At 30.3% G+C, this 15,788-nt stretch overlaps 1 protein-coding gene across 3 annotated transcripts in view; it reads right to left on the bottom strand.

Moving 5' to 3' along the window:
- The window catches only part of LOC122524237, an 87,698-nt gene that overhangs the window by 13,005 nt on the left and 58,905 nt on the right, over positions 1-15,788 (bottom strand). For 2 of the 3 annotated variants that reach the window (XM_043646380.1, XM_043646381.1), the window contains exons 2-9: positions 8,028-8,164; positions 7,347-7,784; positions 6,982-7,201; positions 6,347-6,794; positions 5,780-5,918; positions 5,494-5,668; positions 5,041-5,260; positions 4,813-4,924 (exon numbers count right to left, since the gene is read on the bottom strand). In XM_043646380.1, the coding sequence (XP_043502315.1) occupies positions 4,813-4,924; positions 5,041-5,260; positions 5,494-5,668; positions 5,780-5,918; positions 6,347-6,794; positions 6,982-7,201; positions 7,347-7,784; positions 8,028-8,160 (1,885 nt within the window). In that variant the 5' untranslated portion in view covers positions 8,161-8,164. The remainder of the gene's footprint in view (positions 1-4,812; positions 4,925-5,040; positions 5,261-5,493; positions 5,669-5,779; positions 5,919-6,346; positions 6,795-6,981; positions 7,202-7,346; positions 7,785-8,027; positions 8,165-15,788) is intronic. The other variant, XM_043646382.1, reaches the window with a different exon arrangement.

Here is a 15,788-nt window from a genome sequence, read left to right as displayed (position 1 = left end):
AAATATCATTTTGCAGTTCGTTCGAGAAATAATTGTATAAATCTTTTGAAGATAAATAATAATTATTGATTATATATTTTCTTTTCTTTTCTTTTCTTTGCTTTTTCTGTTTTTTTTTTTTTCGTTCTTTTTTCTGGCCTTCGTTTGCACGCCAATCTCGATTAACATTCTTTCGATTAAAAATCCATTAAGGTCGAGTTACACGATAGATATACCGATATAATGCTATCAAGACCTTCAATTGAATTGCCGTTTGAAACGACATTGTAATTCTTATGGATTCTACTTTTTTTCATATTTTTTCATAAATGGAGTAAAAGACGTACTATTATCTTATTGTCAGATCATCTATCTCTCTACTGTTTAATGTACGATCTAATCGATCCGAACAAATGTTTTATTTCATACGTATGTAATTTTTTTCTTCCTACATTTTTTCCTTTTTTTTTTTTTTTTAAATATTAATACAAACGAATTTAGAAAGCGAGACGTAAAATCGAATCAATAATTATTATTATTATTATTATTATTTGAAATCGATTAATTGCAAATTATTCAAAAATACAAATTTATTTTATGTAATATTTAATCTGATATAATTTTTTTCGCGTTGGAGGAAATTTTCTTTTAAACAATCTACTAGAAAGTAATCAAGTTGGAAGATAAAAAGAAATAGACGTACTTTGAGAATACTCACGCGTGTATGTGTATGTTTGTGTGTATGTATGTATATATGTTATATGAAAATACGCGAAACATTTTTCCTTTAATTTTCCCCTACGAGAATAAAAAATGAGATAAAAAATTTAATTTAAAAGTTCAATCGCAAATCATTTAAAAATGTAATAATATTAATTTTTATAACATTAACACCTGATATAAATCTATACATATATTAATTCATTATATATATTTTATTAAACGTTAAATGATGATTGTTAAATAATTAAATAACGTTTAATTCGAATTTTTGTGTTTAAAAAATAAAAAAAAAATAAAAAACTCGAAAGTAATCTGTTTGAAAAATAAAAAGGAAACGGATTCTTTTTTTTATGATCGCTTATATAAGTATATGTGTGTGTGTATGTTTTACAAACATACTCAAGCTTCCAAACGTTTTCAGATCGAGAAAAAAGAAAAATAAGAAAAATAAGTGTCGAAAAACATTCATCTCGTTACTTCGGTTCGCTTATTTCACTTCGCTTATTTCAGTTCGCGCGCAAACATACGCGAAAGTAATTTCAAAATGGACTTACTATATGAGAGAAAGAGATAGATAAAGATAGATAGATAGGAAGAGAGAAAAAGAGAGAGAGAGAAAGATACAGAGGAAATTTACTAAATTCGATTTGGAAAATTACATTCGAGTAGTTTTTATCAATAATACGAGAACACACATTGGATTCCATTGTAAAGCGGAGATTTATTTACCGATCAAATTTCTTCCATTATTGTTTTTATTCAGTTTGAACGTTTACCCAAAAGCTTATAATAGCTTTTTACACGTGTTCATAATTATTGAAAATATATTTCGAGTATTGTTTTTATATATTGAATGAACAAATTTTAATTAAAACGGATTAAATGTTCATTAAGAATAGATTTCTCTCTTTTTTCTTTTTTTGTTTTTTCTTTTTTCATTTTTATTAACGTTCGTTAGAAATCAAAAATGAACTTCGCGCATTCGTATTATTTTTAAATTAGTATTAATTGGATTCCAATCACGAAAATATAATTTATAAATATTTATTTGAAAAGTTTTATTAAATATTTTAAAAAAGAAAAACTTCGTGCGTTTTTTTTTTTTTGATATATTAAATAAATATTAATGAGGAACAAGTTTATATACATTTCATACGCGTTCATTATTTTTTAATATCTATTAGAAATGTAAATATTTGATCATATGTATATTATTCATATGCTGTTTAGCATCAAATTAGAAATTCTAATATATATATTTTAATAACACACACACACACACACACACACAGAAAAGAGAGAATATATTTATATTTATACTTTCTTTTTAGATTATGATAATAAATCATAATAAATAATATGTTTCTAATCGTTATCTCGTGTTCTGGTATTACCATAGTAACCACCTATGACGCATTAATATCAAGAAACTTATCAATCCAAAAGATTCATCTCAAACATATGTTTTAACAACAAAAATAGAACTAATTAAATCGAAAAGAGAAAAAAATCAATTAATCAACATACCTCAGAAGAATTACTATTCCCATGAAGATTTCAATACAGTTATCCTCGTATGTAAGATGATTCATACATAATCCTTCCTTTGGATGATGAGTCCTTTTTTTCATCACTAGTATCACACTTGTAATTTTGTTCTTTTTGTTCTCTTACTTCTTTTATTCACACAAAAATCACAATGTACAAAAAGAAGGAGGAGGAAGAAGAAGAAGAAGTGATCAAAATTTTACACACATGTAAAAAGAGTAAAAAACAAAAAGAAAAAAAAGATTTGTCAAGCTTGAGAAAGAAAAGTGGGGAAGAGAAGGGAAAGGGAAGAAGGAGTTGGTTGATAGGCCGATAAGATTTCTCAGCATGGGACGAGCAAACGAGGTGCTCTCTCAGATAAGAAATTTCTTTTGTCCGAAGAAGATAGAAATAAGATTGATAGATATAGATAAAAAAAGAAGAAAGGAAAGTGGGGGGGGAGAGGAAGAGAAAGAAGAAAGGGAAGAAGAGTATAGAGGATCGAGAGGGAAAAATAATCCACGAATAGAAGATCTTGGCTGATACCCAAGTGCACAACTGCCACAAGTGGTTGCGTCCTGCGTCTCCTGTCTTTTTCCCTTCTCTGCGTGTTTTGTATATACGTTTCGAATATTACTTATAATTTCTTTTCTTTTTCTATTTTTTCTTTTTTTCTTTTTTCGTTAACGACGAAAATACGACACGCGTTATTTTTATTACGTGTTTAATTTTTTTTAAGAGATTAGATAATCAAACACCTTAGAATACGAACGCGAATGAATCAACTCGCATACATACATACACACACACATAACGCAAACACCCTCGTAGACGCGATCGAATTATCGGCGAGAGAGAGAAAAAAGAAAAAAAAAAGAAAAAAAGAGAACAAATCTGGACGTTTAATGTGAACTTATTTCGTCCCTTATAAGAAAGGGCACCACCCAACCATCTTGCTGGTTCTTTTCTAATGAAAAATCGAAACAATACGTTGGAATACACTTAAATGGGAACACCAGCAGCAACAACAACAACAACCACAACAACAACAATAAAATATTAATATTAATTATTCACAAAGTTTAGTCTGTTGTTTTATATCGAATTTTTGTCCACAACTTGATTTTCTTTTCTCTCTTTTTAATTTTTCTTTTTTTCTTTTCCTTTTTATTAAAGAGGCTATCGATAGATGATTAGAACAAGCGTTAGATTTCCAGTTAGATATTATCACAACGTGTTTTAGTATCACGATAGGGGCGCTCGAACGTCAACGTGCACTCCTGGATTACTCGAATCGAACTCGTTGAGGGTCGGAATGCTTCTAGCCTATCGTCCTAGATCCTGTCTCTCTCTCTCCCCCTCCCTCTCTCTCTCTATCTTTCAATCTTTCCTTTTTCTTTCTTTATTTCTCTTTCACTTGTACACTTTATAACGATACTCTGTCATTTTTGAATAGAAGAAAGATCCTAAACACTAATTCAATCACTTCATTTCGAATCTTCCTTATTCATTTGTAATCCTCGTAATTAAGATGATATTGAAAATCTTCCTTTAATTTCTCTCTTTTTTTCTTTCTCTATGTGTTGGAGCTTGAATCGACACAGGTAGGAGGACAACCTCGAAACGACGACGTTTATTCTCTCTTTCTCTCTCTCTCTCTTTCTCACCCCCTCCCTCCCACCCTCTCTCTCTTTCACTGATGAGGATACACACCCTCGTAAAGCAACGTGTCCGCGACGACGCGAAAACGGCGAACACGCACGCTCATCTTTTTCTATTAAGAGTGAGAAAGATAGAATGATATATATGTACACACACGTTTCAGTATTATAAACATATATATACATACATTCTTTCTCTCTCTTTCTTTCTCTCTCTCTTTTTCTCTTTCTTTTTCTCTGTCTTTCTTTCTCTAGGTTCAATCTTTCTATATTTGTCAATTTATTTATCTATTCATCTATCATTTATCTATACATTTATCTGTCGGTTTCTCTCTGTCTTTCTTTCTATCTATCTATCTTTCTCAAATAAAGCTCCTTATTTTTGTATTCCTTTCAGCTGTTTCTCTGTGTTCTATCGACTGACCTGCACCCACTACGATTACTCTCGAACTAAGGGTAGAAATAGAACGCCTGCGTCTAGTCGACCGCCAACCATCATCCCTTAACCGGTGTTCTTTCTATACGCTTGCGTTAGATATTTACCAAAGCACCTGATTCGTTCGACTTTCTTTACCGCCAAATATTCGAACTATCCTGTTGTCCTTTTTTTCATTTTCGAGTAAAATATATTTTAATTTAACTGCAATGACGATGATGTCCGTTCGTATTTGTTTGTTTTGTTTGTTTGTTTTTTAATAAAAATGTTTCAATATTTATATTTCGAATATAGTTAAGTGTATCATTTGATAATTAGAATTTGATCTTTTTGTATAATATTGTTATTAGATAATTTTATTATATTAAAAAGATCAAATATATTAAAACTCTGGGGTTTGTTAAACACGCTAACACCGTTCGTGTTTATTTTTCATTTTGATTTTTCATTTTTTGTTTTTTTGTTTAAATATGTGAATAAACTTACCAGTCTGAGTGCTGCTGTCGAAAAAAGTACTGGAAGTTTCGACCGTCATTGTTGCAAAAGTTCCATCCGTAATCTGTGCAGAACTGTCTCTCCTTCCTCGATATCTTTGAACCTAACGTATGGAAAACATAAAAGAAAAAAAAAAAAGAAGAAGAAGAAGAAGAAGAAAAGAACGAGAAAAAGTAATTCGGTCGACATTAGAATATGAAATAAAGAAAGAACAGTTACTTGGTAAAGTTGACCCACCGTGTCCTCGTTTTGAGAACTTTGTCTACGAAAATTTCGACATCTGATCATTTCTTCCGTCGTGCTCTGCCGTCTGAATCCACGTGCTATTAAAATTTCTTCGGTTGTGGTCGATTGTCTTCGCATTGTTTGAGAATGTTGAAGAGGTGCACGTGCGCAGGGACTTGGATCTCTCGATGAACAGGACGATCCACTCGGTGATCTATTTAATCGATTATATTTTTCGTCATTCAGTAGATTATTTTTTCTCACTTTTTGTATTTTTTTTTGTTTAGATTATACAAAAAAAAATTTAATTAAAGGAGTGATTTTAATTAAAAAAAAAATATTATTCCAAAACATTGATTATTAACGAACGAATTCATTCATTTCCTTATTATTATTTTTATATATTTTAAAAATTAAAATATTTTTTAACGCAAAACAATGAAATACCTTTGCGGTTGAGCATACGAATTTGACTGTCTTCTCAATTGAGCTCTTTGCCTTCTACTTGGACTGATATCCCTTTTATCGACCGATCTATCAGGACTCAAGTGAGTTTTAGAATCACGACGTCTTGGATAAGACGCGGAATCTGGACTGAGCGAATCCCTACGTGCTTTTCTTCCTGATATATATAAAATATAATACAATCAATGAAATATTTTTTTTTTAATAATTAATCGAAAAAAGAGGAAAGAGAATGACGAAGACAAGTTTATGAATAATCGATTCGTACCTCCGTCATCTGGATCGGGTGATAAGGTTGGTTGGCTACCACGTCGTCCAACAGGAGGCACGGATTCGTCTATTGCCGCTGCCTGCCGCGTTAATTTTGATAATTTGTTCGGTGACGTTTCTTTTCCTTTGTAATAACACTGCAAATTAAAATTGTAAGTATTTAATTTTGGAAAAAAAGAAAATGCAACAGGTTATAAATCTTAATTAATTAGATATTCAGTTTATAGAAATAATTTATTTAAATATTTAATATCTATACGCCTGAAGGTATGCAATACTCCAAACATCGTCGATAATGTTGCTTGCGAGCGCTATCTATCGGTAAAAAATATTTGTTATCCCCTGCGATATGCAACCTTTCATACGCATGAGTAATAAAAAAGTCCTCTAAATGGGAGATATTAAAATAATTTCTTACCGACAGCGACGTCTGCAATCTACATTACCGACAGCGTGTAAGACAGTTTTTTGAGAAAAGAAAATTGTAAAAGACTTTTTTTTGTTTAAAACATCAAAATACAAATAAACATCGTTTAACATAATTTTTAGATATTTAAATACTTACTTGCGTGGTGGAATCTCTTCGAGTAGCTACTAAAGGATGTGCTGCACTGACACCGGGTGATCCAACTGGACTAGAACTACCAGTAGTCGAAGTACCAGGAAGTGGAAGACTACTTCCAGCTACAGGTGAAACACTCGGTGGTGTTACAGAAGACATTATGATTGCTGGCGTATTTACTGATGGTTCTAACGAAAGAATTTTTCCTTCTGGCGATGATCTTGCATTAACGGTCAATGAACTCGACATAGATGTTCCTGTAGTTACGCTGAACGTTTTAGTTTCCGTTGATGTGCTTGTCGTAACTTTACCATCGATAGTCATGCCTGTCGTAGTCGGTGTTGGTGCTTTTGTTTCCGTCGATAGCATCGGTGTTTGACTTTTTGATTCAAAACTGCTCGATCTTTCGCTTTTGTCTGTTGAATTTCTACGTGTATCTGGGGGGTGATCTCTAAAAAGAAAAAAAAAAGCAATTATATCAAATATTAGAATTTAGAAAATAGTACAAAATTAATTGGATTTTTCAAAAAGAAATTGTTCACAGCTACCTAATATTTGTGAGATAATTCAAATATAATATTATTTATCTTATTATATTGACAAGTCAATTTGGTAAATGAATACCACAAATTACAAACCTAGCAATATTGCTGGCACCACTGTCGGTGCTAGAAGCACTCGGTCTTTGATCATTGGTGTAATATTTAGTAGGCGTTATTGTGACACCTTCGACAGATTGCTGTGATTGTTGAGATTGTCTACGCCTGTGATGACGGCAATTGTGCTTTCGCTCTCCCGTACCTGGAATTACTCCAGCTGCAATCGAATCCCTTCTCGACCTTGCGCTTTCCCCTGAGCCTAAAATAAATGAAACAGTGTTATGCATTTCGTTAAAAACAACTTTAACAATGTAATATCGCATTTTATTATTTCCAATAAAATTCTAAGACACTTCTTTTTTCACCGACCACCGGGTATGTAAATAAAATAAATCAATTATTACCTCGTCTAGGTGTTGGTGAGATTACAGTTGGTGGTTGTTGTGGTTGAACGTCTCTCTTACTCCAAAATTTAGCTAAATCACTTTTAAAATCACTGATAGTCGAATCCTTTCTCGATTTCGTCGAAGCTTGACTTCTGATTCCACTGTCTTCCGAATTTTCACGTTTTTTTCTTAAACTTGCCAGGTGACTCGCATCCGATGTTGCTTGTCTCGGCCATGGTAATGATTTGGCAATATCAGCCAACGTTTCTCTACGATAGAGTTTACTAGCACGTCCACTCTTTCCACCTGTTCCTCCACCACCCCATTCTCTGATAATATCGGTCAATTGAGCCAAACTCGATCTTCTGCGTCGTTGATTCGTCGGCGAGGATTCCTGGATCTCGTTTGGTGGTGAGATTGATGTTATCTGCGTTGCCGAGTCTCTTCTTCCCGTACCTTAAAAGTATTTATTAACATTTTTTAATATAAATATTTCCAATGTTCTTTTTTATAATTTAAAATTTTTAAAAATTTTTCTAGATTTATTCGAATTTTAATTCAGTCTCATAAAATATCGAAGAAAAATTTGTTAACAATTTTTGAAATCTTACTCTTTGGATAATAATACATTTCATGCTTCACATTCGGTAATATAAATTGGTATTATTTTTAATTGAATATTTCTATGAAAAATTGTACCTAATCTTTGTTTCAAAGTTGTCTCCTCCACCTGCTCTCGCATAAGATCGTCCCAACCATTTCCTCCTTGCCATATTAATCCGACCTGATGACTCAGAATCGGCAGATTACACACGAAGCAGATCGCTGTCATGGTCCTGAAAATGGAAAATAAAAACGCGAGCTCGGCTTAAGCCGACATAGACGATCATACGAATATCCTTTTTCTTCTTCTTTTTCTTCTTCTTCTTCTTTTTTTTCTACTGCTTTTAATTCTTCTAATTAATAATAACAAAGTACAAACGAAAGTTGTATAGGAGAAGTGCAATTTTCCAACGATCAAATATTACGTGTAAAACAGGCCATGCGAAAAATAAATTGTAAAAGTTTATTCGCGAGAAGACGTGGTTTTTCTTTTTATATTCTTTTTATATTTCTCGAGAACAAAAATATTAGTAAAGCAATGATTTTTTAATTGACAATCAACGAGAAACGTTAGATCATTATTATTAATTATTGCAAACATCCATAACGTGTCTCGTTCTTTTAATTAGAAAAATAAAACCACGTTTCTATGAATATTTCCAAAGTGATTTAAAAGATTTCAACGAGAAATATTTCAACTCATAGCAAACGATTCTAAAGTATAATAATACTTTTAAAACTATAATATACAGGATGTTTCAAAATATATTGGCAAAATTTACACGGTGGTTTTTGTTACGTTAAAATAAGAAAAAGAAAATCTTCGTACGAATTACAAACATTTTACATGATTTTCATAATAATTGTTTGACTTCAATGCACCCATTCAAACGTCTTACTATAAATCATTTCACTCGTTCAAAAATATCAGCTGTCGTTTAAATTTACTGACAACGTAAAATAAACAAAATATAAATTAATGGAAGACAAAAACAACGGTCTATAATTCGAAAACAAGATTCGTATCAGGCGTATTATTTTAATCCTATTTTAGCGTATTTAAACCACTCCTGAATTTATACTCCTATATTTAGAAACAACCCGTACGTATATATGTATATAAAAACTAGAAGTAAACTAACGCAATTGGTGGATTATAAAATTCGTGAGACGAATATCATTCCAAAAAGCATGGATGCAGGTGACAAACTCGATCAATATAAATATAAACATTAAATATAAATAATATACACGTACACGCACATATATACATATTACACTCGTATAAAACATGAATTAATATAATACGTATATGTATCTATATCTATTTATATATATATGTGTGTATGTGTGAATATGAGTGCACAATAACAACGACAGAGCCATAATGTATAATACAATGTCGTATTTCAGCGTTAATAATATTAAAACTTGATATATTATAAAAATTAGTAATTTTGTTTTTTTTTTTTTTTAATAGAAGGCATATATCTAATTAGTTGTTTCGACCTGTAATGTCGAAGTCTCGGGCTCTGCAACGACATCGCATGATAAGGATCTGCTCGACCTGGAAAATATACACAGACACACAAAGATATTTTTTTTTAAAACCGATAAAATGAAATCCTTTCGTAGTATGAATTTTAATGTTGAAGTACAGGATCATCGTAATCTCAGATGTAGTATCCTGGAAAAGCGTTTCTGTGAGACTTATTTCCTTTTGTTTTTTTTTTTTTTTTTTTAAAAAAAGATAAATAATGTTGAGAGCACGATCCTGTGTTTTACAAAATTCATTTTGTCCGTCAACGAAAAAATATAATTTAATTTAGAGATCAATTTGATGATTAAAATGAAAAACAATCTACTTTGGTGAGTTGATTGAACAGTTTTGAAACAACTTTGTCACTTTGTTTTTATTTTTGTTTAAATAAAAATTAGTTATACCCCGAAAAGAGAATATAATTTTGATGTTTACTTAAAATATAATTCAATAAGTGATGAGACCTCCCCCCGCCCTGAACTCAGGCAACCATTTATACTCGAATAAAAAGAAATTCGTATCGATTTAATCGATACAATTTTTATATAGAAATTCAAATTCAAATCACTTAAATATACATATCAATGTATCAATTTCAATTCGATATACAACGATTAAATATAGAAAATTCTTTAATAAGAGAGAAAAACGCCCGATGACGGGCAACCATTTATACGCGGATGAAAATAAACTCATACAATTTCAACGATTCAATTTGTATTTAGAGAAATATGATTCGAAGCATTTATCTATCAGTGATCACTTTCAATACGATATAAAAGGATAAAAAATTTAAAGAAAAGAAAAGAAAAAAAAAAAGAAGAAGAAGAAGTATAATACCCTTGACAATCGTTCGTACAATGAATAAAAGATGAAAATATAAAACTAGGCGACGTCCGAGTTGATAAACGAGTTTAAAAGCAACTCGTTGTTAAGACTATTATATTCGATAAAATTAATTTAAAAGTTAGAATATATCCTGGGATTCGGTTGTGATTGCGAAATCGTTATAAAAAGAACCAAAAAAAAAAAAATGACGGACATATAATACGGGGAGAAAATAATTAGAAAGAGGAGAAAAAAAAGAAAAATAAAAAATAAAAAAGCTTGAAATACCAACATGAGAAAACTAAAGAGTATGGTGATAACGTGCCAGGACGATGAGGAGGAGGAGGAGGAGGAGGGACGGTATCATTTTTACAGTAAATTGAAGGGCTCGTTTTTCTTCTCCAGTCCAACGAGTGGCTTAATAAAATCTGACCTCGGGAAAAACTCTGGGAAAAAAACTCATTCGAAATGGTCCCTTAAAACTCGTCGTGTCGTCAAGTGCGAAAACTCGTTCGATGTATGGGAAGGAAAAAACGGAATGGAAGGAAACAAAATAAAGCAAAGCAAAGCAAAATAAAGCAAAGCAAAGCAAGCAAGCAAGAAAGAAGATGCGTTTATATATATATAAAATAAAAGAGAAAGAGTGGATAGGGGATAGAAATAAAGAGAGAAAAGGAGAGTGGTTGAAGAGGAACCTGTAGAAAAAAAGACTGGAAGGAAATCACCGCGTACGTGCTAAATTAGAAAAGGAATCTCAGTTAAATGTTACGTTTTCTCGTTAAAAAAGAAAAAGAAAGAAAAAAGAAAATGCAAAAAAAAAAAAAATATAAAAGATCTTATTAACGAAAGTAACGTCGAAATAAAATGTCACATATTTTATTTGAAAGTTTAAAACGGGAAACGAAAGAAGAACATTTTCATATACATTCGATGATTCAAATGTGCTGAGAACAAAATTTCACCCGTTTCTATGTTTGAATCTTTTATTCGTTGTACAAACGGTTGCCTACCGTCAGGGGTTATTAAATTTGTGTCTGTGTGTGTTTTTTTTTTCTTCAGTTAAATGCAAATGTCATTGATATTATCATCGTATATATCAAAATGATCGATTACATTAAACTATAGATACATGAATCATTGAATACATTTATTCGTAGTTAAAAAAAAAATTATTAAGTGTACTTTTTCGCGGACACGTAAATCATTGATTAAATTTCGTTGTAGATAAACGAACAAGAGAATAATCATATTATTTTATAAAAATATCTTTATTTATAAATAGATAAAATAATGTATCTACTAATATTGGTTAAAGAATTATTCAAAAATATTTTGCGATTTAACGAGGAAGCTTAAAAAAAAAATTTGTAAAAGAAGGAAGAACGTATCGGCCCGTAAGGAGCAGCTCTTTTTCCTTTACGATTTCTTTACGAAAAGAAAGAACGAAGAGAAAAAGAAGAACAGAAAGTACTTTTGTAGGAATGTTGATTCTTAGCGAACAAAAGTCAGGAGGGTTGCTTCCTTCTATCCCCAATGGCAACCATTGGGACGAACCGATATCTATCTCTATCTTTTTCTATCCTCTGATTTTTCCTAGTTTCATGGGAGTAAAAAAAGAGAGAGAGAGAGAAAAGAAAAAAAAAGAAAAAGGAAAGATAAGTGACGAACGGTGAAATCAAAATCTAGAACACACGTGGGATTTCATCCCTTGCGTTCAAAATAATACTAATGTCCCTCTTATTTTTGTTTTTAAAAGAACAATTTATATTCTCCTGACAGTTGAATTAGAAACACCAAAAAAAAAGAAAGAAAGGGAACAGAGAGGGAGGTAGAATAAATAAATAAAATTAAATGACAATTTTTTGTATTGAAATTTACGCTCCTGCGAACAACGAATTATAGTTGCATCGTATCGCGCAGTATTTAAATTCGTATTTTTCTGGTTTTTTTTTTCTTTTTTAGAATAGAAACGTAATATTTTTTAAAATAATTATTTTCTTATCTAAGGTAAGCATCTCTCTCTCTCTCTCTCTCTCTTTCGATCAATCGATCGACCACGAGAATTTTTGCGATAGTTTTACATGACTCGTTATCCCACAGAACCGATCAGGATTTGATTTATTATCCTTCCTTTTCGTGGTAGATTTATCGTGTTTCAATGACTTCATCTTTTCATTCCCCTTTTTTTTTATTCTTTTTTTTTTACTTCTTCTATCGTTTTTCTCTTTCCGCGAAATGAAACCTTTATCTTTTCTTCGGATTTGCAATTTTTAAAAGAAAGCTTTGATCAATCGTTCGACACGGTTAAACATAAAATGTCCAAGTAAAAAAAGAAATAAAATTCAAGAGAAATTTAAAGAGAATTTTACTTATAAAATCTACAAACAAAATTAATTTCATTTCGGATCATTGAAGGTTGACTATTTTTTTCGATATAATTTGACCCAATATACGTTCTATTAAAGATACACTCGTATTCGCATAGAACATGTTATAGTTTATGAATAAAATAAAAACTTGTCGATGTGTGTGTGTGTGTGTGCAACGGGGAGAGAAAAATTCAAAATAAAAAAAATATAACTGTAGAAAATAGATTTTCTATTCTATATATATTTTTTTCTACACTCGAGGCACGATGGATTATAAATTGTTATAAAAAATATTATCAAAAATTCAATATATCCAACAAATTCCATCTATAAATATAATATTCCCATGAATTTTAATCGGTTTTTTAACGCACTGTTAAACAATTAGACAAACATATATATGTATGAATGTTATATTCATATGTATTCATTCATAGAATGCATTCGTAGATACATATTCACGTTTATTAAAACTTACTATATTTCGTATTCACGTGGTGTTTAGTTTTGATTTTTCTTTTTCCCCCAAATTTCATAAATCTTCGTAAACGTTTTTTCTACGTGAATATTTTTTGACTGTTTTTTCAATATAGATTTTAAATAATTATACGAACAATATTAATTGCATATATAATATTAATACTTTGAAATACGTTTAAATTAGAATGGAAAATTGTTAGAAAGATCGTTCGAGATAAATCGGAATAAAAACAAAACAAAAAAGTAATAAAAGAAATTAGAGAAAAATTCAATGAAACTAATGGGGGCGAAAAAAAAAAGGAAGATAAGGGTTCGAAGCTTTCGATACGATCGATCGAATTTCAAAAAGAAAAAAAAGGGAACGAACTGTACTATATCATATGAAAAGATATACGAGATGATAAAAAAAAAACAAAGGTTCAATATTTGAAAGGTTTATAGTACTATTCGAGAAAAGTTACAAAAAATGAACCCTATCGAGATGTTAAATTATCGTTAGATATAAATAAACGATTTACGTTAATTTTCCTTGGAACAATTTTGCAAATATTTCATACGTTTTATTGAATTTTTTAATTATAATCCATTTTATAAAATATGCAATAAGTTTTATTGATTAAAAAAAAAAAATAATATAATAAAACACTTATCCTCGTATAAATTGAAATAATTTTCGTGACAAATATAAATGAATTTATTTTTAATCTTTAATGTTCTTTCAATAAGGTTTTTATATATAATATATTTGAAAATATATATATTCTTTCAAATATTTATTATAATAAAGATAGAAAGTCGAAGAAAACAAGACTATTGCCAACATATATTGGATTTAATGTAAGCTTATTTTCTCTAACGAAACTTCATCAGGAACATAAAAGATCTTACGTGAATCCTCAAATCATTTTTCTCTCTCTATCTCAATACAAATAATGACTAGTTCTTCTTCTTCGAAGATACTTGCGATACAAAATTACGCGGAGAATCATAATGGGATGGTGAGAGGTAAGAGGAGAAGGGGAAAGGATAAAAGGTTGAGTGAAAAACGGGCTGAAAGATGGGAAATTCGAGCGGAAATTCAATTCTTAAGGATTCTTCTTACTCACACATCGTTATTTCCAGCTTATCTGCCAGTGTAGAAACGAACTCGTTTAAGATCTATCTGCCCATCTATCTATCTATCTATCTATCTATCTATCTATCTATCTATTTCTTTTTTATACGATAGTGAATCTTTCTATTGCTTTTATTTAATACGAAATAGCCGATGAAAACTCCCTCCCTCCCCCCCTCTCTCTCTCTCTCTCTATTCTTTCATTGGAAATTAAAAAAAAAAACGAAAAGGAAGAAAGAAAGAGTAAAGAATAAAAGAGAAAGAGAAAAAAGAAAGCGAACAAAAGAGTTACTCGATAGAATGTTCATTCTCGTGAATTTTTCTTTTATACCACGTTCAAACGTCCATTCGTGTTACAATAATTCATCGAAAAAAAAAAAAAAATGCAACATAAATATATAATTATATTTATAATATAAATTTGTTTTTTGAAATATTAAACGAATCTGAAAAGAAAGAGAGAGAGAAAAATGTTATATTTATTTCAAAGAAACGTATTTTGAAAAATAATCGTTTGAATTATTTGACAGGAACGCGAAATAAACGAAATATTAATATTTATACGAATATAAATATTTATATATGACTATTAAAAAAAATATTATAGCATAGAATGATTTCACAGTATCGTATATATAGTACACGTGTAAACTGCAATCTTTTTAATAGTTTTCGATCGTTTCCAATGACGCCTGCCTGCGAAAAGGCGTTTCTCTGAAGTAGAATTCGCTTAGTGTTTTTCTCTACCTCGTTCATTGCTTTTTTACGGTGCAACGGCATAATTGAAAGGACGCATCAGTTAAAAAGTAATTGGAAAATAGCAGCTCGAATGGCTAGCGAATGAATTACGACAGTTGACCATCTGTGCTTTTGACTTATTTACAACTTCCTAAGCGTGTGTCTGTACAGGGTGTCTGAGATTTTTTGTCGTAGAAACATTGTTAGGATATTTTAACGTTCAATAATAAGAAAATAACGTTATGTTATAAATATATGTCATTTGAATCTTTATTCTAAAAAATTATGACATATAAAAAATTATTTTTAAGATTCTTATCACACGTTTTACAACCATTATTATAAAAATTACCTTTAACAGTAGTTGTCTCATTTTTTGAGCACAGAATACGCTCGAAACGTTTGGAAGAAAAAAATCTCAGACACATCATGTTGTATATATTGTATATTGTATAATACATTTGAACTAAATCCAATGTACGATATAATTATGACAATTCGAATGAAATTTAATTACATAGATAATATGCTCAATATAATACTAATTGAATGATTTATCAACTTGATTTACGAACTTTCAATAATTAATATTATGTAATAATAATTATAATTATTATAGATGTCAATCATTAATTGGAATAAAGTGTTTATTTAAACCTCATAAATGATTGATCGAATAGATCAACAAACGCATACTTAAACTATCGATTACGGAAACATAAATAATCGTATCGTTTTCGAAAAGACACATAAACACGTGCGGAGGATTTTATTGAAATTTAAAATGT

The sequence above is a fragment of the Polistes fuscatus genome, unplaced genomic scaffold (genome assembly GCF_010416935.1).
Source record: "Polistes fuscatus isolate 324 unplaced genomic scaffold, CU_Pfus_HIC Scaffold7, whole genome shotgun sequence".
Classification (NCBI taxonomy): domain Eukaryota; kingdom Metazoa; phylum Arthropoda; class Insecta; order Hymenoptera; family Vespidae; genus Polistes; species Polistes fuscatus.
Note: the sequence above shows the minus strand (reverse complement) of the source record. Positions and strands in the feature narration are given on the sequence as shown.